The sequence below is a fragment of the Puma concolor genome, chromosome E3, assembly GCF_028749965.1.
Source record: "Puma concolor isolate L17-30 chromosome E3, mPumCon1.1.hap2, whole genome shotgun sequence".
Taxonomy (NCBI): Eukaryota; Metazoa; Chordata; class Mammalia; order Carnivora; family Felidae; genus Puma; species Puma concolor.
In genome coordinates this window covers 9,710,566-9,732,551 of record NC_141682.1, presented here as the reverse complement: position 1 = coordinate 9,732,551, position 21,986 = coordinate 9,710,566, and the positions used below count along the sequence as shown (strand labels likewise).

Genomic DNA, 21,986 nt, shown 5'->3' with positions numbered 1-21,986 from the left:
TGGCCTGGAGATCAGTACTGGAGATTGTACTGTTAGCTCATTTCTATTGGTTTTTCTCCCAGCCTTGAGTAGTTTTCTCACATTCACGTGTTTAGCAGTATCCAGCTAAAAACTCGGGGCGATTCAAGAGCTTTTTCTTTTCAGTTTATCTTATTTATTTTGAGAGAGACAGGGAGTGCATGCACAGGAGGGGCAGAAAGAGAGAATCCCAAGCAGGCTCCACACTGTCAGCGCAGAGCCCGATGTGGGGCTTGAACTCAGGAACCATGAGATCATGACCTAAGCTGAAATCAAGACTCAGACACTTAACTGAGTGAGCCACCCAGCTGCCCCAAGACCTTTTCTTTATATTCAGCTCTCTATTCTCCATGCAGTTCTCTCCCGCAAATTCTAGCCAACTTGACCTCTCTGAATTCTCAACTTCGTACCCTCAACTCAGAAAGAATGACGCAATCTGTCTTGGCCCCCTTACTGTACTGTGACTTGCGAACAGTCTCCTACCAATACACTGGATCAACTGAGGGGCTCATCTGGGTTTGTTTTTTTTTTTCCCTTGTCTGAGGAATCAATCTCCTGTGCTGTCTGCCGGCCATTGTCTGAAGCCCTTGCTTTCACGTTTTGTCTGGGATTTGGGGGTTGTTAAAGTGAGACTGTAAATGGGAATGCAAACTGGTGCAGCCACTCTGGAAAACAGTATGGAGGTTCCTCAAAAAACTAAAAATAGAACTACCTTATGACCCAGCAATTGCACTACTAGGTATTTATCCAAGGGATACATGTGTGCTGTTTCAAAGGGACACATGCACCCCAATGTTTATAGCAGCACTATCGACAATAGCCAAAGTATGGAAAGAGCCCAAATGCCCATCGATGGATGAATGGATAAAGAAGATGTGGTCTATATATACAATGGAGTATTACTCGGCAATCAAAAAGAATGAAATCTTGCCATTTGCAACTATGTGGATGGAACTAGAAGGTATTAATGCTAAGTGAAATTAGTCAGAGAAAGACAACTATCATAGGACTTCACTCCTATGAGGACTTTAAGAGATAAAATAGATGAACATAAGGGAAGGGAAACAAAATAATATAAAAACAGGAAAGGAGACAAAGCATAAGAGACTCATAAATATGGATGACAAACAGAGGCTTACTGGAGGCGGTATGGGAGGGGGCATGAGCTAAATGGGTAAGGGTCATTAAGGAATCTACTCCTGAAACCATTGTTACACTATACGCTAATTTGTACGTTAATTAAAAAAATAAAATTTAAAACAAAAGTGAGACTATAAATCAGTCATGAGGGTGGAGCCCTCATGGATGGGATTAACACCGTTGTACAAAAGGCCCCAGATCACCCCCTTGCCCCTTCCACCATGTGAGGACACAGTAAAAATAGGGGTATCTATGAGTCAGGAAGCAGGCTGTCTCCAGGAATGAAATCGACTTGATCTTGAATTTCCCCAGCCTCCACACGGTGCAAAAGTAAATTTATTTTATGAATCACCAGAACCATCAGTCTATGGTATTCTGCCATAGCAGTCCCAAAGGACTAAGACAGGGGTCATTTCTCAGAGGGCCTGAGATAAGCAAAGCAGGGCAAAACAGGATACTTTGCTCCATAATGCTAAATGCCAGGAAAGCATTAATTGTGGTGAGTTTTTTTTTTTTTATGAGTACATTCATTTTAATTTTTTTTTATGGTCTATGTTTGAGAGAGAGACAGAGTACATGTGAGGGAGGGGCAGAGAGAGAAGGAGACAGAGTCCAAAGCAGGCTCCAGGCTCTGAGCTGTCAGCACAGAGCCCAATGCAGGGTTTGAACCCATGAACTGTAAGATCACGACCTGAGCCAAAGTCAGAGGCTTAACTGACTGAGCCACCCAGGTGCCCCTGACTGTGGTGAGATTTAAAGGGCAAGTACTGAGTCTCAGAGGCAGAGGATGCCATGGCCAAGCCAGGAAATAGACTATAAACCAGGAACAGATGATGATAAGTACAGAGCCTTCAGCTCTATAAATGCACAGCACCAGGAATCTTATATACATACTTAATTTTTAAAAATCAATAGTATTTCTACTTACAATGGCCCTGCCTCCATGGAGACGTTGACATGTGCTTTGATTTTCAAATCTTTCTGAATTTTCGGGTCGCAGGCTTGCCTGAAATTACCCAGGTAGATTCTACCTGGAATTATTTCAACAGGGTAGGGCTGAAATGCATCCAGTTCCTGAAAGGAAGGAGAAAGTACTATATAGAATATGTATGGTATATAATAATATAATAGTATTTTCTTTCCCTAGGGAAGAAATTTTTTTTTTATTTTGTTTTGTTTTTGTTTTTTTGTTTTTGTTTTTTTGTCTCTCAAAATGTGGCTTAGCAAACAAACTTAAAAAGATAATCCAGAGGGGCGTCTGGGTGGCTCAGTCAGTTAGGTGTCCAACTCTAGATTTCAGCTTGGGTCATGATCTCATGGTTTGTGGGTTTAAGCCCCACACTGGGCTCTGTGCTGGCAGCGTGGAGCCTGCTTGGGATTCTCTCTCCCCCTCCCTCCCCCCCTCTCTCTCCCTCTCTCTCTCTCTGCCCCTCCCCAGCTTGCTCACTCTCTCTCTCTCTCTCAAAGTAAATAAACTTAAAAAAGGGGCACCTGGGTGGCTCAGTCGGTTAAGTGGCTGACTTCGGCTCAGGTCATGATCTCGCTGTCCGTGAGTTCGAGCCCTGCGTCCGGCTCTGTGCTGACAGCTCAGAGCCTGGAGCCTGTTTCGGATTCTGTGTCTCCCTCTCTCTGACCCTCCCCCATTCATGCTCTGTCTCTGTCTCAAAAATAAATAAACGTTAAAAAAAATTAAATAAACTTAAAAAAAAAAGATAATCCAGAACAGTGAATGAGATGGACATGTGGGCATTCAGAAAGACTGACAAGTAAGAACTTGAATAAGAAGTTAGAAGGCTGGTAGTAAGAGACGGGCAGAGCCACTGAATCATTGTACAGCACACTGCATCTGAACACCAACATCCCACTTACCCCCACGGCACCTGTGTGCACTTTTCTGGGTGCATGAAAATTGGTGTCTAATCCCCCTTGACGCAGAACTGTGTAAATCCAGGGTGTGCCCAGTAGGATAGGGAGAGGGGACAGCCCTATATTATGATATATCATAATTATATAATTACTGAAAGGATAGCCTTTTAATTATATAACTGTATATTATAATTATATCCTATTATTTTTGGAGGCCACCAAACTTTTAATACCTTCTTTAAAAAAAGAATGAAACTACCCACATAGAGCCTATTTGTCATCAGGAAATAAATTCTGAGGAGTTCTGATGTAGACAGGTAGGGAGAACAGGACACCACTTAAATGGAGACTCACTGCATTCCAGGTCCAAAGTTATGATATGAAAAATTGGGGTTTCTTTGAAAAACAAAGATCCTACATTTCCCAAAGCACGTTCTAGGAAACAGTGGTCCCTTCGCAATGCACTATGAAAAAAGCTTCAGAGAATCAAGTACATATGGGAAGCTGTACCTGACATCCCCATCTCAGAAATTGACAATGTACAGGGGTGCCTAGGTGGCTTAGTCGGTTAAGCATCCAACTTTGGCCAGGTCATGATCTCATGGTTTACGAGTTCGAGCCTCTTGTCGGGCTCTGTGCTGACAGCTCGAAGCCTGGAGCCTGCTTCAAATTCTGTCTCCCTCTCTCTCTGCTCCTCCCCCTACCTCTCTCTTTCTCTCTCTCTCTCCCCCTCTCCCTCTCTCTCTCAAAAAATGAATAAATGCTAAAAAAAAAAAAAAAAAAGAAAAGAAAGAAAAAAAAAGAAAAAAAAGAGAGAGAGAGGGGTGCCTGGGTGGCTCAGTTGGTTAAGTGTCCGACTTCGACTCAGGTCATGATCTCGCGGTTTGTGAGTGCAAGCCCCGTGTCAGGTCTGTGCTGACAGCTCAGAGCCTGGAGCCTGCTTCATAGTCTGTGTCTCCTCCTCTCTCTGCCCCTCCCATGCTCATGCTCTGTCTCTCAATAATAAATAAATGTTAAAGATAAAAATTTAAAAAAAAAGAAATCGACAGCATACATTACCAAGTAAAGGTTCAAGAAAGTCCTGTGATTAAAAAAAAAAAAAAAATCCGCTCATTACAGTCACTATAGAAAACAGTATGGAGTTTTTTTAAAAACTTAAAAATAGAACTACCATATGATCCAGCCATCCCACTTCTTGGTATATACCCAAAAGAAATGAAATCACTATTTTGAGAAAGGAATATCTCCCATGTTCCTTGCAACATTACCCATAGTAGCCAAGACACAGAAACAACCTACGTGTCCATCGACAGATGAATGGGTAAAGAAACGTGGTATGTATACAGAACGGAGTATTACTCAGTTACGAGAAAGAAGGACATCTTGCCATTTGTGACAACATGGGTGGACCCTGAGGGCATTATGCTAAGTGAAACACAGGAATACCTCCTTTTATTATGCTTCACTTTATTTTACTTCAAAGATACTGCCTTTTTCTTTTTCTTTTTTTTTTTTTACAAACAACATTTGTGGCAACGCTGCATCAGGCAAGTCTATCAGTGGCATTTTTCCAACAGCATCTGATCACTTCTATCACATTTTGGTAACTCTCACAAAATTTCTAACCTTTTCATTATTATTCTATGTATTATGGTGATCTCTGATCAGTGATTATGACTCACTGAAAGCTCAGATGATGGCTAGCATTGCTAAGTAATAAAGTACTTCAAAAAAATTTTTTGATGTTTATTTTTGAGAGAAAGAAAGAGCACACAAGTGGGGGAGGGGCAGAGAGCTAGGGGTACAGAGGATCCAAGGCAGGCTCTGTGCTGAGAGCAGACAGCCTGATTCAGGGCTTGAACCCATGAACCATGAATGACCTAAGCCAAAGTCAGATGGTCAACCAACTGAGCCACCCAGGCTCCCCAGTAATAAAGTATTTATAATTAAGGTACGTTCATTGGTGTTTTTTTTTTTTTTAGATGTAATGCTATAGTGCACTTAATAGACTACAGTATCGTCTAAACAGAACTTTTATATACACCAAAAAAAAGTCATCTGATTGGCTTTATTGCACTATTTGCTTTATTGTAGTGGTCTGGAACCAAACCCACAGTATTTCCAAGATATGCATGTAAGTCAGATAGAGAAAGACCAATACTGCCTGATCTCACTTATATGAGGAATCTAAAATGGCCAAATTCATAGAAACAGAGAGTGGAATGGTGGTTGCAGGGGGCTGGGGGGTAGGGAAATGGGAGATGTTGGTCAAAAGGGTGCAAACTTCCAGATATAAGAGGCACAAATTCTGCGGATCTAATGTACAACATGGGAACTTTTCTTAACAATACTGTAATACAGGGGCACCTGGGTGGCTCAGTCGGTTAAGTGTCCCACTTTGGCTCAGATCATGATCTCATGGTTTGTGGGTTCAAGTCCCGCACCGGGCTCTGTGCTAACTTCTTAGAGCCTGGAGCCTGCTTAGGATTCTGTGTCTCCCTCTCTCTCTCTCTCTCTCTCTCTCTCTCTCTCTCTCTCTCTCTCTCTCTCTCTGTCTCTCCCCTACTTGTGCTCTGTCTCTCTCTCAAAAATAAATAAACATTAAAAAATAATTTAAAAAAAACAATACTATATCGTACTTGAAAGTTGCTGGGAGAGTAGATCTTAAGTGTTCTCACCACCACACCAAAAAATGGTAATTACTTTTGAGGCAATGATTAACCCCACTTGGTGACCACTTCACAATATACACATGTGTCGAATTAACACCCTGTACCCTTTAAACTTGACCCAGGCTCTGTGTCCATTATATCGCAATAAAACTGACTAAAAAAAAATTACAAAATCTGTTTCAAGGAAAGAGGATGAGAGTGTTAGAACGTGGTTAGAAAAAAAATTGTCATCAAATGCTAATTTATAAACTAGTTGGAAAACAGCCAATAAAGCATGCCAGTCTAAGACTACTCTCAAAATGTGCCTCCAGGGAACTGTTGAAAATCTTCCCAGTGGTTCCCTGGGCTGAGTTTTTGTAGCTCAGATGCTTATAATAATACAGTAGCTACATATTTATTGTTGGTATGGGTTGAAAATCTAGTTGTGATATTTAGTAAAATAAAACCCAGGCATAATGTCAAGAAAACAAACAAACAAAACCCACTAACATTGTATACACTATTGTTTCCAATATGATCTGTTTAGAGGTCCCTTTTTTCCATGAGTGTTTCACGGGAAATGCTGATCTATGTAATTTCAAAGGTCAAACCTAGCTCTAAAATGCCTCTGGCCCCAAGATGGACTCAGAAATAACATCTGGGGCGCCTGGGTGGCTCAGTCAGTTAAGGGTCTTGATTTCGGCTCAGGTCTTAATCTCATGGTTCATTGAGATTGAGCCCCATGTCGGGCTCTGACCTGATAGCATGGAGCCTGCTTGAGATTCTCTCTCCCTCTCTCTCTGGCCCTCCCCCATTTGCGGGCATGCTCACTCTCTCTCTCAACATAAATAAACAAACGTTTTTTAAAAAGAGAAAGAAATAACATTAAGTGATGAGGGACCATAAGGCAAGCCACCGATCAAGCACCAAGCACGAGCTAGCACAACCTCCCCACCCTCCAGGTGGGATATGTGTGACATTCCTGAGGCACCCCGGCTGCCCAAGGACAAAGGAAAGGACAGGAAACAAATGGTTAAACTGATAGCATCTCCATCAGTTTACAAATATCTCATGAATCGCCTAATCCCCAAGAACTCCCTACTATCTTAATGATAATGCTTTCCTAGAGGGAAAAACAACCTTAGCTGGACAATACCTAGGGCTCCAGTAATCTGTAAATCCTCTTTGGCATATGGAAATCCCTTTAAGAAACTTCCTCTGGACTTCACCTCCCCCACCTCCACAGGATACGGGCAGCCACTCTGCCCAGCCCCAGCGCAGCTCTTCCTGCCCACGGGTTCTGTCCCTGTGCTTTCATAAAATCACCTTTTTGCACCAAAGACGCCTTCAAGAATTCTTTCTTGGCCGTCAGCTCCAAACCCCACCATCACCCAAAAAGTTCATCATTAAATCCCACAGGCTACTTGGCTGTTCACTTCAGAGGCTTCAGAGCCTTCTGGCCTCAGCACATGGGCCCTCCCAGTAAGCCCACTGCAAACCCACATTCTTCCCAAGCTGTCAGCCTCAAAAAACCTTTCTCCAAGAGCAGACACCAAGCCGAGCCAATTCTCAAGCATGTGAAAGGGACGAGTGACCCTTCCACCTGCAGGCAGGCCTGCTACTGACCCAAGGCTTCCCCAGAGCCCGGGCTGACACCACCCAGGATGCTCAGCTTGCTGGAGCCAAAGGAAACCCTCCTAGTTTCATCCGGAAAATCTCGCTGAACACCTGACACAGATCTGTCTCCTATTCCCGCTGCTTTCAAACCAGCTTCCTTTCCTGTGGCCGTGTGGCAGGGAGAAAACACGCTGTGCTGTAAAGGGCAAGGGCATGTTAATTCTAGATGACATGGTTTTGATACCTATGTCGACAAGGATGTCCAAATGAAGCCCACTGCCCTTGCCCCACACTGCCGCCTCCTCCCGTGTCTCCCCACCTGTCACCCACACCGGGAACCAGGGCACTATTCCAGGCTCCTCCCTCCCCCACCATGTCCTGCCCCCGCCCCCTCCCTCCCCAAGTCTAATCAGTGCCACTGCCTAAGTGCTTCTTAAAGCTGCCCTCTCCTCGCCATTCCCAGACCCACCTGCCCCCCACGGGTCTGCTTTCTGCACTGCAATCACCATCTTTCTCAAGTGCGATCTGACGGCACCAGCCACCCTGGGCTCACCACCATCTCTCTCTAGTGTGGTCTTCACACTTTAGTCCCAGAAGCTTTTGCTCTGAGCGAAACTTTATTTAAGGGAGGCCACATGTAAAATAAAGGAAGTTGTCAGTGGCTGCGTCTGAAGCGGGGTTCAGTGCCCCCATCACCCCTCCTGGGAGTTCCTTGGGGAGCAGCAGGGACACCCCTGCTTTATAGCACATCAAAGCACATAGCAGGAGGCGAGTGGGGCTTTCATCCTTGCCCAGGAATTACTAATGAAGGTCCCAAACAGAGACAAATACTAGGTGCCTACATTCTATAGAGGGCCACAGATCCCGGGGCAGAACTCACCCCTGCAGGCACTGCTAGCTACCACCACCAGCCACCCCTTTTCCCAATCTATGCTAAGACTGGGGCCAAGGGCAAGTCACAGGTGTATACACATGTCAACGCTGACCCAAATGTACATTTAAATATGTGCAGTTCATCCTATGTCCGTTATACTTTACTAAAGCTTTTTTTTACAAAAAGGACAGGGGGTGAGTTATCAGCAGTGTGATGTTTGCAGAGAAATGCTTATTTCACACACTAAAAGGCCAATAACGGGGGGCTCCTCTCGGAGCAAGGAGTGTCTGGCAGGATGGGGAGGCTGGCTATACACCTGGTGAGCTGGAAATCAAACCATGGTTACGTCAGACGAAGGAGGGCAGGTAGACATGAATAGCCTGGATATGGGAACACGTACAACCTCAGACAGGAGTCTCTGCCTTTGTGCCCACGCTGGCTGGGGCAGCTGAGTCAAGATAAGGAGCAGCTGCAGCAAGGTCGGCCTGGGTCTCTTTCCTTACCATCACTCCCTTGTGGCTCCTTCAGGGATTCAGGTGAAGGAGTGTGGACATGGTCAGGGGTCACGGACTGCCAGAGGAAAACAAGGAATTGGGGGTGCTTCCGGCAGGAGGTCTCAGCGGGGTTTCTCTGAAAGATCCTTAGTAATAAATGGGCCCCCTGAACCAGGTGCCAGGAAAACCAGCAGCTAAGGCCACCGGCAACAGACAGAACAAGGCTGGGCCAGAGTGAGGAGGCATTTCCCCACCACTGAGGGCAGCCAGTCCGACAAGACGGGTCCCACTCTGGACCCCCAGCACCACAGTCACAGGCCCAGGAGCTGGGAAGAGAACAGAGGTCCCTATAGCTAACTCACCCCCCTTGTGACTCCCACCCCCACAAACCGAAGACTGTCTTCCAGCTCTGTGGGATGGAAGAACTGAGATTTGATCCAGATCTGAGAATGGAATGGTACACGAGCCTAGCTTGCACTGGACTGAATCTTTTTACTCTCCTTCAAAAAAATTATTTCACGAGCACCTGGGTGGCTCAGTCAGTTGAGCAGCTGACTTCAGCTCAGGTCATGATCTCACAGCTCAAAGGCTTGTGAGTTCGAGACCCACGTCGGCTCTGTGCTGACAGCTCAGAGCCTGGAGCCTGCTTCCGATTCTGTGTGTCCCTCTCTGTCTCTGCCCTCCTCAACGGCTGCTCACGTTCTGTCTCTCTCTGTCTCAAAAAATAAAATAAAACATTAAAAAAAATTTTTTTTTAATTATTTCAGGGGTCCTTAGGTGGCTCAGTCGGTTGAGTGTGTGACTCTTGATTTTGGCTCAAGTCATGATCTCATGGTTCGTGGGTTCCAGCCCTGCGTCAGGCTCTGTGCTAACAGCTCAGAGCCTGGAGCCTGCTTCGGATTCTGTGTCTCCCTGTCTCTCTGCCCCTCCCCCACGGTCTCTCTTTCTCTCAAAAATAAACATTAAACTTTTAAAAATTATTTCAAAAATATACAAGACCAGAGACGCACATCATAAACCCCTGTGAAGATCACTCATTTGCAAACGTGACCAACTAGTGGCCAATTTTGTTTTCTCTATTCCCTCACCAACTTCCCAACCCACCCTGTATTATTCTGAAGGAAGTTCCAGACGTTATATTGTTTTACCCATAGATATTTCACCATGTATCTCTAAAAAAATCCAGTTTATATGCACACTTCCCCAATCATTTTAGGATTAGATTGGAAGTGGCCAGAATTTATGAATCAGCCTAAGACACTAAGGGCAAAAAGCTAAAGGCAATTATCAGAAAGAAGGAACCCCCCCCCCCCCCCGGGAATGTTTACATTCCAGTCTTCAGACCCTCCAATAAGCTTGACACTGCCTTCCAGGGACCAGCCCCCCCCGCCCCCCCCCAGCCCCGGCCTGCAGGTCAAGGCCACCCCTGCATCCACTTCTCCTGCTCACCAGCTCCTCCTCCTTCCGGTTTGGCTCTAGGAGGTGCCTCTGGAGGCTCCAGATACCTAGGGTGCCCCTGGTCTCCCCTGCTAGCCAAGAACTCCTCATAGGTAGGGATGCTAGCTCACCCTTTCTTGGGTCCTCTGGACCAGTCAGGGCTTGTGGGTCCAGACAGCTGCCAATGGAGAGGCAGCCTCAAATCATGGTGCCCCTGCTGGTCTTTGGTGATGGCCCACCACCTGGAGCCCCCTCCCCTCAGGGATCCCTCCACTCTGGACGGGCCCTACCTCTTAAACACCACGCTAACTCTGGCTTGAATCTGGCGATGATAAATTCGTCACAGTGGCCTGGACCTCCTGCTGCCCCAAGTTCATTTCCCAAGCACAGGCTCCTACATCCCTTCTACCTTTCCCTGTCACTGGCCTCCTCTTTCCTCTACCCCAGCTCCCTACCCCTCTGTCCCCTGGGAAAACCGGGCTCCCACCTGAGCCTGCCTGTGCTGGATACCCTGCCTTACCTGTGGCATCCAGATGATCTTCTGCGTCCGGAAGAAGTGGTACATGGCCGAGAAGCCCTGATAGCCTCCTCTCAGGATGCAGACGGGGTGGCGGGTGAGGTTGGCCAGGGCTCTGCCACACTCGACGGCAGCTCCAGGCACCAGTCCTAAGAGCGGAGACCAAAGAGGTGAATGTCCCCTGTGTGTGCACCATTCACCCTGAGCTCCAGTAGATGGTCACCTGTCTGGAAAAGCAGCGGTCTAGGAAACTGAACAAATATAAATGGAGAGGAGTGTTAATAACTAAAATTTAAGGGGCCCGCCTGGGTGGCTCAGTCGGTTGGGTGTCCAACTTCGGCTCAGGTCATGATCTTGTGGTTAGTGCGTTTGAGCCCTGTGTCGGGCTCTGTGCTGACAGCCTGGAGCCTGCTTCGGATTCTGTCTCTCTCTTTCTCTCTGTCCCTGCTCACTCGCTCTCTCACAAAAACAAACATTAAAAAATAAAATTTAAAAAGCCACTTGCTACTAATTAAGTTCATGCTTCTTTTCTGTAAACTCTTAAATTGTATAGATCCCCACGTTATTGCAAGGAAAGATGATTTAACAGAGAAATCTCTCTGATATATACACACAACACATATCGTATACCAGACAATTCACCTAGTTAAAGTGTATAAGGTAATGGTTTTTAGGGTATTCAGAGTTGTGCAACCATCACCCCCCAAAAGGCACTCCTGCACCAGTTAGGTTTCGCTCCTTATTTCCCTTCAAACACCCAGCACGAGGCAACCACTGATCTAATTTCTCTCTACAGATTTGCCCATTCTGGACGTTTTGTGTAAAGGGAATCATGCAAATGGTGCTTTGGGTCTGGCTTCTTTCGCCCAGCATAAGATCTTCAAATTTCATCCGTGTTGTAGCGTGGGCCAGTACTCTGTTCTTTTTTAGAGCTGAATACTATTTCATCGTGTGACTCTACCGCCTTTTGGTTTATCCATTCATCTGCCAATGCACATAGGGCCATGTCCACATCTTGGCTATTGCGGATGGTGCTGCTGTGAACACTTGCACGCAAGATTCTGTGGGCACGTTTTCACGTACGTACCGAGGGGCAGAACTGAACCGTACAGTAACTCTACATTGAACTTTAAAAAAATTTTTTTTAATGTTTATTTTTGAGAGAGAGAGGCAGAGCATGAACTGGAGAGGGCAGAGAGAGAGGGAGACACAGAATCCAAAGCAGGCTCCAGGCTCTGTCTGCACAGAGCCCGATGCGGGGCTCAATGAATCATGAATCTCAAACTCATGAATCATGAGATCGTGACCTGAGCCAAAGTCAGACGCTTGACTGACTGAGCCACCCAGACGCCCCTACAATGAACTTTTGGAAGGAAATACCAAACTGTTTCACAGCACCTGCACCACCTTACACTCAGACCAGCGAAGCAGGAGTGCTCCAATTTTTCCACACCCTCACTGATGCTCGTTAGCATCCATCTTTTGGATCGTGGCCATTCTAGTGGGTGTGAAGTGATAGCTCACTGTGGTTTTGACAATGTGTTCATCTTAAATGCCCTCGCTGATCCACAGAATCACGAAACCATATGCATGCATATAGATAGGTATAGGTATAGGTATAGGTATAGGTATAGGTATAGGTATAGGTATAGGTATAGGTATAGGTATAGGTATAGGTATAGGTATGGCAGGAAGTTTACATAATTAAGGCTAAGCCAAGATATCCCAAGGCCAGGATCTGAGCCTTAAAGAGAAATACCATGCAGCAGACTCTGGAGAGCCAGCTAAAGGAGAAAGGGAAGGGCACAGACTCGGGCTTCTGTATCGAACCTTTGTCCAAAGAGAGAAAGCCAATTCCAGCAGGGGCTGCTGAGCCCAACAATGGCCTCCAGACCTGTCGCGAGAGACTGTATCTAAAGAACCTGTAGCTGGCAAGACAGGGGCCAAACCCTATCCTAGAAGGCTGGGCTTGGAAACCAGAATGCTGGGTGTCTCAACACCATCTCCCTCTTGAGCGAGAGGCTGAATAATGGCTAAAGGGTCAGAGGGCCTAGGAGAGGGGAGTCCCCAGACACACTGCTGTTGCCTTTAAACCAGACAGCTGCTCCCCCGCCAATGTCACATGACTGGCTGGAGGCCTATCCATTGGGGTGCCATGGGGTCAATGGAAGAAGGCCAGTTTCCAGGAGAATAATTAGAGATTCCAGGGGAGAGCCATGAGAACAGCCAGGGGCCCAGGCTACCCAGCCATGGATACCATGGGGTTAATATTTTTAAAACCTTAAATTCATTTTTAATCCCATTAACCTTCAGTTCTCCATTGACACGAGGCTTCATACATGTTGAACTGGGCACCTACTGCTTCAAAAGGCCGGGACGACTTCCAGGCCAAGGGGCTTTCCATTCAGCAGGGAGCTTTAAGTTCAATTATTTTTGGTCCTCAGCACGAGGACAATTGGCTTGAAAGTCAGGCTGTGTTGAGAGAGGAAGAAAAAAAAAAATTCCCAAAGCTTCCCCCCATGGTTGTTGTGAATGCCCCAGCCCAGGGAACTCTACCCACACATATCAAGAGCCCAATTTGGGCAAGGGTGGGGAGTGTCTGTAATCCACATGTTACAAGGAAGGAAGGATGGTTTAACATAAGGGAAATGTCTCTCCTACAAGAAGGGGGCTGCCCTTGGCCTGGTAAAAGGAGTTTAGAGAAAGAGCCCCAGGGCAACATGGGTGGCTCCGTCGGTTAAACACCCAACTCTTGATTCCGACTCAGGTCATGATCTCATGGTTCGTGAGATGGAGCTCCATGTCGGGTTTCATGCTGAGTGTGGAGCCTGCTTGGGATTCTTTCTGTCCCTCTCTCTCTCTGCCTCTCTCCCCACTCACTTTCTCTCAAAATAATAAAACAAATATTAAAAAAGGAAGGAAGGAAGGAAGGAAGGAAGGAAGGAAGGAAGGAAGGAAGGAAGGAAGGAAGGAGAACCCACCGCAGAGGCCAAGACAAGGAAAGGTACTCTCCAGGTTCCTAAGAAGAGATCCAGCTGAGAAAGTGAAAACACCTCATCTGCAGGAGCTGGGGGTTCCTAAAAACCACCTGTGCCCCATTTCTGCCACAGCAGGACAGGAGGGTGGTTAACCTAACGCTGGATAGGAGAAAAGTAGCAACAGCCCAGGGATGAGCAGCACTCATGGAAAGCCTGAGAAGGAGGGCACAGAGCTGGGGGTAGGGAACTGCTCATGACTCACACTAGATGGGGACATGTCAGCCACAGACACAGCAAGGACAAAGGCCCGTGGCCACAGGCTACACAGGTGAGCTACACCTCACCAGGAGGGCAGGAGAGATGGACCCCTGCTTCTAGGATGTGTGATGGAGGCTCCACCCACAAACAGATTTCCTTGGAGGGGGTGGGGAGGTGCGTGCTTAACAGTAGGAAGGGGAAAGGGATCGTGAGAGAAACCTCGAAATGGTCTTTTACCCCAAAGACTGCGTTCACCTGAAAGATGCCATTTTAAAGGAGAAAAGAGCCTTGACTGGGCAAGGTGTAGATATACGTGTGCGTGCGATTTGAGGTCTTGCTGTGTTGTTTTGTGGTTGTGGTTTCCTAAGGAGTGAGAATGGGGGTCCCGTGGCAAGGTGAGGTCAGCTATAGAACGTGGAGGGGGTTATCTTTATTGACAACCATTTCCTATGGCTTTAGGGTTCAGCCCACAATCTTAGGATTGCAGACTGGAACCCAACAAGATAAGCTTGGGGAACAGGGCACAATTTCCTGACTAAGGACCTCCAGGAAGACTGGTTTTATTAAAGATGGAAGCCTGGCGCCACCTAGTGACCACTGTGGTGTGAATGCCCCGGGGCCATGGAAACACCCACACCTATTAGCAGCTGAGCCAGAAGAAACAGAGCCTCTGTACCCCTATCCCTCACTCTCTGCCCTTCCCTGCTCACGCGTGCTCTCTCAAAATAAATAAACATTAAAAAAAAAAAAATAAAGGTTGAGGGGCGCCTGGGTGGCTCAGTCTGTTGAGCATCTGACTCTTGATTTCAGTCAGGCCATGATCTCACAGTTTGTGAGTTCAAGCCCCGCATAGGGCTCTGCACTGGCAGCACAGAGCCTGCTTGGGATTCTCTCTCCCTCTGCCCCTCCCCTGCTTGCTCTCTATCTCTCTCTCAAAATAAATAAAAAATGAACTTTAAATTTAAAAAAAATAAATAAAGGTTGAGTCTGATTCTCCATCCCTTCAGAGTAAGCTGCACTTAGTGACTTCCTTCTAATGAACAGAATGTGGCAGAAGTGACCTTGGAAGTCTCAGGAGTCAGTCATAAAAGGCATGTGCCTTTCCTTTGCTGTCTCTCCTTCTTGAATGGCCCACTCTGGGGGAAACCAGCTGCCATGTCGCAAGGCCACGCAAGCGGTCCTATGGAGAGGTCTAGGTGGCGCAGAACGAAGGCCTCCTGGCCCTACCTGTGTGAGACACCTCAGATGCACATCGTCCTGGCCCAGCGACACCTTCAGATGACAGTGACCCTGGCCAGCATCTCGACTGCGATCTCGGGAGAGACCCGTGCCGGAACCTGGTACTGGTTAATTAATTAACCTTTGCTGCATTAAGCTACCAAATTGGGGGCTAACTTGTTATGTGGGAATAAATAACTCAACATGTGTGGGACTCTGAGTGAGTTACTGCACTTACCTTTCTGGGCCTCAATTTCCCCTTCTATAAAATGGGGGATGTTACCCATTAGGAGACCATTCTCCGTAGCTTCTCACGTTTCTACGTGTCCTTTGAGCAAAGGTACTGGCTTTTCAAGAACATCCGTATATCAAACGGCTTTGGAAGACCGATGGCTTCTTCCTCCAGAGTCAGGGGCGGGCAGGCTTTCTGCCCATTATCAAAGATTCAGGCCCCTGAGCTCAGAGTTCTCCTGGAACACAAGCCACCGTGTAGGTGGCTATTACCCAGCCCTCCTTCCTGGCACCCTGTGAGAGTCGGGGCTTGGGCACCAGCGTAGAGAATGGGGACATTCTGGTCACTTTCACTGCTCTGAGTCATGAAGTCCGTCGACTCGGACTCAGGAGCCTCAGGTCTTCTGCCAGCACCCATGACACTGTGGCAGCCTGCCTGTCGTCTTGTGAGGAAGGGAAAACCTGAGCCAGACCCACCCCCGTTCTTGACGGGCCCATTTCTCACAGGGATGTTCTGCGGACTGCAGGCGTCGACCCAGGGAGAGCCTCTGGTATGGTTCCCAGTACGCGGCAGAAGTTATTCCCTAACCGTCAAGACCTACCCGGCCCGTCGTCACAGTTGTCACCTTCTTCCTCTTTTAAGACGATCTCCAGGGTGCTGGTGTTGTGGTCATACACCACGCAGTACCTCACGCACTCCAGATCCACAGACTCCGGGAGAAGATACTCACTCGCCTTCTACAGAAACCACAAGACGGGTGTGTGGGCAGGTGGGTTCGGTTGAGCAAACACCCCCTGCACACCAGCACCGGAGGTCAGACCGTGCCCGGTCCCCTGACTACACCCACAGGCACGGAAGCACCGAGAAGGGACCGGAGAGCTTGCAGAGCTCCAAGCGCCTCCCGCACCCACGTGCCCTGCTGTGAATAGCTGACCACAGCTGAGCGGACCAGAGACAGCGCCTGACCGAAGAAGTGCTGGTCCACTGACCGGCCCGCAGCCCACTAGGCGGCCTGGCACGCTTGCCATCAAAGTGACCCTGGCCAGGCTGATGACACCCTCTCTGGGGGACGGTCATTGGCAGTGGCGGCCAAATCCAAAATCTGCCATAGAAAGGGCAGTAAGCAGAGAGCTTGGATAAGCAGGTCACGAGCAAGTGACTATAACGGGGCCAACTGTACGCTCGAGTGTAAGCTCTCGGAGAGTGGGAACTTCTGCCTTTTTGTGGTTGCAGATGTACCCTGATTCTAGAACAGTGCCCGGCCTGTGGCTATAAATCCAGTCAGAGAGAGGAAAGGGCAAACAGGAACCAGGATGTCATGAGTAGTCGGGGCTGCTGAGTCACCAGGGTGGTAGACAACGGATGCAGGAACAATGCCCAGGATGCCAAAGGGTGTTCCAGAGCTCAAGGAGGCCTGGCTGGGCACCGGCTGAGAAGTTAGTCTTCACTCGTTCGTAGTGCTCCCCCAAGGCCCCCACTGCTTAAGGGATCCCGAGCCTGCCTCTGTCCCTTGGGACCTGGTCTGACCGACAAAGATGGCCAGACAGAGGACCTGCCGGTGGAACAGGGCGAGTATACGTCGACTCTACCTGAAGGCAGTCAGGCAAGGCCCGTGGAGGGACAGACCAGGAAGTTGTCTGGGACTGAGAGGGGAGGAATCACATTTGTCTGGAGGCACCAGGAGAGCGAGCGATTGCTCAGGGGACCAGCAGGGTTTGGACAGCTAATGAGGGGAGGGGGTTTCCGGAGATGGAGAAGACACGAGCAAAGGGGAAGGAGAGGAGAGCCCACGGAGGCCGGAGCAGGCGGGAGAGCAGGAGAGATGTGGCTGGACATTCATGTGCCCTTTCACTTAAGTATTCACTGAGGATGCACTCCGCACGTACCCCGTGTGAGGTTCTGGAATACAGAGGTTCAAAAAGGCAAAGGGAAAGAGCCGTGTCAGCCTGGGAGACTCAGAAAGGCCGTGGAGGGCAGGGAGGTTTGGCGATGGGACCGCAAGGGCGAGGGGAAATTTGCCAGATGGACAAGGGAGGGGGGAATGTTCCAGGCAGAAGGAACAGCTTCCAGGTGTTTCATTTTAGTCAACAAACAAGCGTTGAGTTCATCCCAGATGCCAGGGACCAGACTGAGCATCTGGGACACAGTGATTAGCAAAGCTGGCACATACATCCCTGTGCTCCCAGCAAAAGTTCTGGAAGCAGTGTGCTCAGGGGGCCATGAGAACTGGATTTCCTAGATTAAGAGACTGTTGGTTATGGGCGCCTGGTGGCTCAGTCGGTTAAGTGTCCCTCTTCGGCTCAGGTCATGATCTCACGGCTTGTCAGTTCGAACCCTGCGTCAGACTCTGTGGTGACCACTCAGAGCCTGGAGCCTGCTTCAGATTCTGTGTCTCCCTCTCTCTCTGCTCCTCCCTCACTCACACTCTGTCTCTGTCTCTCTCTCAAAAATAAATAAGCATTAAAAAAAAAAAAGTTTCTGGGGTGCCTGGGTGGCTCAGTTGGTTAAGCATCTGACTTCAGCTCAGGTCACAATCTCGCGGTTTGTGAGTCGAGCCCCACGTCGGACTCTGTGCTGACAGCTCGGAGCCTGGAGCCTGCTTCAGATTCTGTGTGTGTATCTCTCTGCCCCTCCCCAACTCATGCTCTGTCTCTCTCCAGCTCTTAAAAATGAATAAATGTAAATAAATAAATAAATAAATAAATAAATAAATAAATGTTAAAAATATTTTTTTAATGAAAAAAACTTTTAAAATTTTTAAATAAAAATTTTAAAAAAGACACTGTTGGTTGTCAACACCACTAATTTGATCACCATCGCCGTGAGGAGTGAACGATTTACTGGCATCTAACACATCCGGCAGGGGTGGGGAGCAACTGATCCCCAGGAAAACCTGAACCAGGGCTCTGCCCTGGGCTCTGAACCTGGGCTCTGAAGCCCAGACCTCCCCCTCAGGTGCTCCTCTCCACTCCCCCTGCACACAGACCTCACCTTCTCCGACAACGTGCTCCTGAGGCCTGTGACACAGCCACCAGTGATGCCCAGACGCCCACCCCCCAAAACTCAACTGCTCAATAGAGGAGGAGGCTGCTTCTCCGATCACAACTCCGTTTTGCTCTTTTCATCCTAGGCCCATGGCCAATCACTGAGGCCTGGATCTGAATACTAGTTTAAGGGCCTATCACCAGACACCCGTGATTTGGGCAGGAAGAGTTCCCCTCAAAAAAGGGTGGGGGTGCTGCAACAGAAAAGGAACAGATATCCACCACATCCACTTTTCGGGGGAAAAGATACTGCCACATTAAAGTGGAAATCCACTGTAGGACACATTCCAATTTCGGCAGTGTTAAAATATGGGGGACTTATGTGCGTCTGAGAACCAAGGAAACGCGGGAGGGCAAGGTCATTGGGGGACCGGGTGAGAGTAGAAGCCTGTGTGCCCAGCGAGGGGGCTGGAGGGGGAGGCCATGAGCACCGAGTTGGGGGCCGTGTGTCCTGCTGGGGCTGCTGGTTAGAAAGTTGGGGAGGGGAGCTGGGAGGCGTCAGCCTGGCTGAGGCCCAGAGGAGGTCTCTTTCAGACCCAGGGAGCTGCCAGAATCAAAAGAATATGCAAATCTGAGAGTGGAGCCATACATCATCCCGAAGGAGCTCTGGACGGGCTGCAGAAGGCAGAGAATATTCTGAAATGGGGACTAAGAGCTAGAGTATGGAGCCAGAGAAGTGACAACCCCAGGAGGAAAAAAAAAAGCAGATACTGATGGGTAGGGGTGGGGAGAGGAGGGTGTTAGGTCGCAAGCTTACCCTGCAGTCAAATGCTCCACTGCTGAGCTACACTCCCAAGCAGTGAGCTTAACCCGGAAAAATGCCCGAGGCAGGGCCCACTCTGGCGAGGTACATGGCACAGGGCCAGAGACGGAGTATACACCCGCAGGGCGGCAGTGGGAAGGGGAGGGGATAGTTTCTCCAGACAAAATTTTACAGGTAAAACTGACAGCTCAGGTAATCGTGGATGGGTAGTCGAAACTGGAAGCCTGGGTGAGATCTCTGAACGAGAAGGTACACGGACAGATCTGAAGGAGACCCAGGACAAACCAGTGGTTGTCTTCACACAGCAGCTGGCGAAAATGAAGCTGAACCAGGCAGACAGAGGAGACACCAGGGAAAGAAGGAACGAACTTGGAAGTCAAGGGTGGAGGATGTGGTCGGGATGACGGAGGACAGAGACGGATCCTGAGTGAAGGCCCGCCCCACATTCTGACTCTGCCGGGATACCTTCTCCACGCGACGGGCTGTAATCACGTGGCTCTCGTCATAATCCCGTTTGGAACGCACATCTGGAAAGGAAAAGTATTTTTTTTTTAATGTTTGTTTTTGAGAGAGCACACACGTGCAGGGGAAGGAGAGTGGCAGAGGGAGAGGGGGACAGAGGATCTGAAGCAGGCTCTACACTGTCGGCAGGGAGCCCGATGCCGGGCTCACACCCACAAAACGTGAGATCATGACCTGAGCTGAAGTCGGACACTTAACCAACTGAGCCACCCAGGTGCCCGGAAAGGAAAAAGTCTTTTTTTTTTTTTTTTTTTTTTAACATTTATTTATTTTTGAGAGAGACAGTGTGCATGCACAAGCAGGGGAGGAGCAGAGAGAGAGAGAGAGAGAGAGAGAGAATCTTAAGCAGTCTCTACACTGTCAGTGCACAGCGTGATGCCAGACACGAACTCACGAACCATGAGATCAGGACCTGAGCCAAAATCAAGGGTCAGATGTTCAACCGACTAAGCCACCCAGGCACCCCATGAAAAGTATTCTCTTTAAATGTTTATTTATATTTGAGAGAGACAGACAGACAGAGCTTGAGCCAGGGAGGGGCAGAGGGACAAAGACAGAATCCAAAGCAGGCTCTACGCCGTGGACCTGTGTGTCAGCACAGAGCCCAACGCGGGGCTCGAACACGAGCAGTGAGATCATGATCTGAGCCGAAGTCGGACGCTTAACCGACCGAGCCACCAAGGGGCCCCAGGAAAAGTGTTTTTTAATAACTGTATTTACATATGACCAAACTACTTAAAGTACTTGCACCATCTACAACGTGTATTTGACAGTGAGGTGACAGGAATTGTAGTTCCTCTATTCCAGGCTGCCTGCATGCCTCTCCTGCCCCATCAGACTCACACTCACACAGCCCCTTAAGCAATGAGACTTGGTATCTTTGATTTAGGGGAAGTTTTCTCTGAGGTCCAAAAAAGTGAGAAGGGGGAAAATCAAAGCCAGAGTGAGCTCATCCCAAATGCTCCATGGAATTTGAGACCCAAATTCAGACTCTAAAACCTACGAACTGAGGTTCTAAATGTCCCTGCAGAAGGTATGACACTGATGCCTTCAAAGTTGGGAGGAATGTGGAACAGGAACGGAGTCTTATGTATAAATTCTAAGAAGGACTGTTATCCAAAACATCATTTTTTAAGATATTATTTTTTTAGGGGTGCCTGGGTGGCTCAGTCGGTTAAGGGGCCGACTTCGGCTCAGGTCATGATCTCGCGGTCCGTGAGTTCGAGCCCCGTGTCGGGCTCTGTGCTGACAGCTCAGAGCCTGGAGCCTGTTTCAGATTCTGTGTCTCCCTCTCTCTGACCCTTCCCCGTTCATGCTCTGTCTCAAAAATAAATAAACATCAAAAAAAATTAAAAAAAAAAGATATTACTTTTTTAAGTTTATGTATTTTGAGAGAGAGAACACACATGAGCAGGAGAGGGGGAGAGAGACAGAGACAGAAAGAGAATCTAAGCAGGCTCCGCACTGTCAGTGCAGAGCCTGACACAGGGCTCAAACTCATGACGTAAGATCGTGACCTGAGCCCAAATCAAGAGTCAGCTGCCTAACCGACTGAGCCACCCAGGTGCCCCTAAAATATCCTTTAAGTAATCTCTACATCCAACATGGGGCTCAAACTCACAAACCCAAGATCATGAGTTGTTTGCTCTATTGACTGAGACAGCCAGGACCCCCCAAGACATGATTCTTAAATTCAACAACAAACAACCCAAATGGGCAAAAGATATGAACAGACACAGCACACCAAAGAAGATGTGCAGGTGGCAAATAAACATAGAAAAAAATACTCCACATCATGTCAAAGGAATGCAAATTGAAACAGTGAGATACCCCTACACGCCTATTTGTCTATTTAAGTGTCAAAAACCTGGGGCGCCTGGGTGGTTCAGCCGATTAAGCGTCCGACTTTGGCTCAGGTCATGATCTCACGGGTTGTGAGTTCAAGCCCCGCGTTGGGCTCTCAGCTGACAGCTCAGAGCCTGGAGCCTGCTTCAGATTCTGTGTCTCCCTCTCTCTCTCTGCCCCTCCCCAACTTGTGCTCTGTTTCTCTCTCTCTCTGTCTCTCTGTCTCTCTCTCAAAAATAAACATTAAAAAAAAATCCAAAACAGAGACAGCACCAAATGCTGGTGGAAACCAGAACGGTCCTTCACTTTGGAAGACAGTTTGCAGTTTCTAACAAAACTAAACATACTCTCACCAGCTAATGGTGCTCCTTGGTATTTACCCAAATTAGTTAAAAGTTTATAACCACAAATGTTTATAGCAGCTTTTTCATAACTGCCAGAAGTTGAAAGCAAAGATTTCCTTAAATAGGTGAATGGATATAGGGGTATATCCAGACAACAGAACACTATTG

At 48.1% G+C, this 21,986-nt stretch overlaps 1 protein-coding gene across 2 annotated transcripts in view; it reads right to left on the bottom strand.

The window, feature by feature from the left end:
- Positions 1-21,986, bottom strand: part of STYXL1 (serine/threonine/tyrosine interacting like 1) — a 71,619-nt gene that overhangs the window by 23,926 nt on the left and 25,707 nt on the right. For both annotated transcript variants that reach the window (XM_086691785.1, XM_025923214.2), the window contains exons 3-6: positions 19,573-19,634; positions 15,902-16,037; positions 10,618-10,763; positions 2,087-2,232 (exon numbers count right to left, since the gene is read on the bottom strand). In XM_086691785.1, the coding sequence (XP_086547911.1) occupies positions 2,087-2,232; positions 10,618-10,763; positions 15,902-16,037; positions 19,573-19,634 (490 nt within the window). The remainder of the gene's footprint in view (positions 1-2,086; positions 2,233-10,617; positions 10,764-15,901; positions 16,038-19,572; positions 19,635-21,986) is intronic.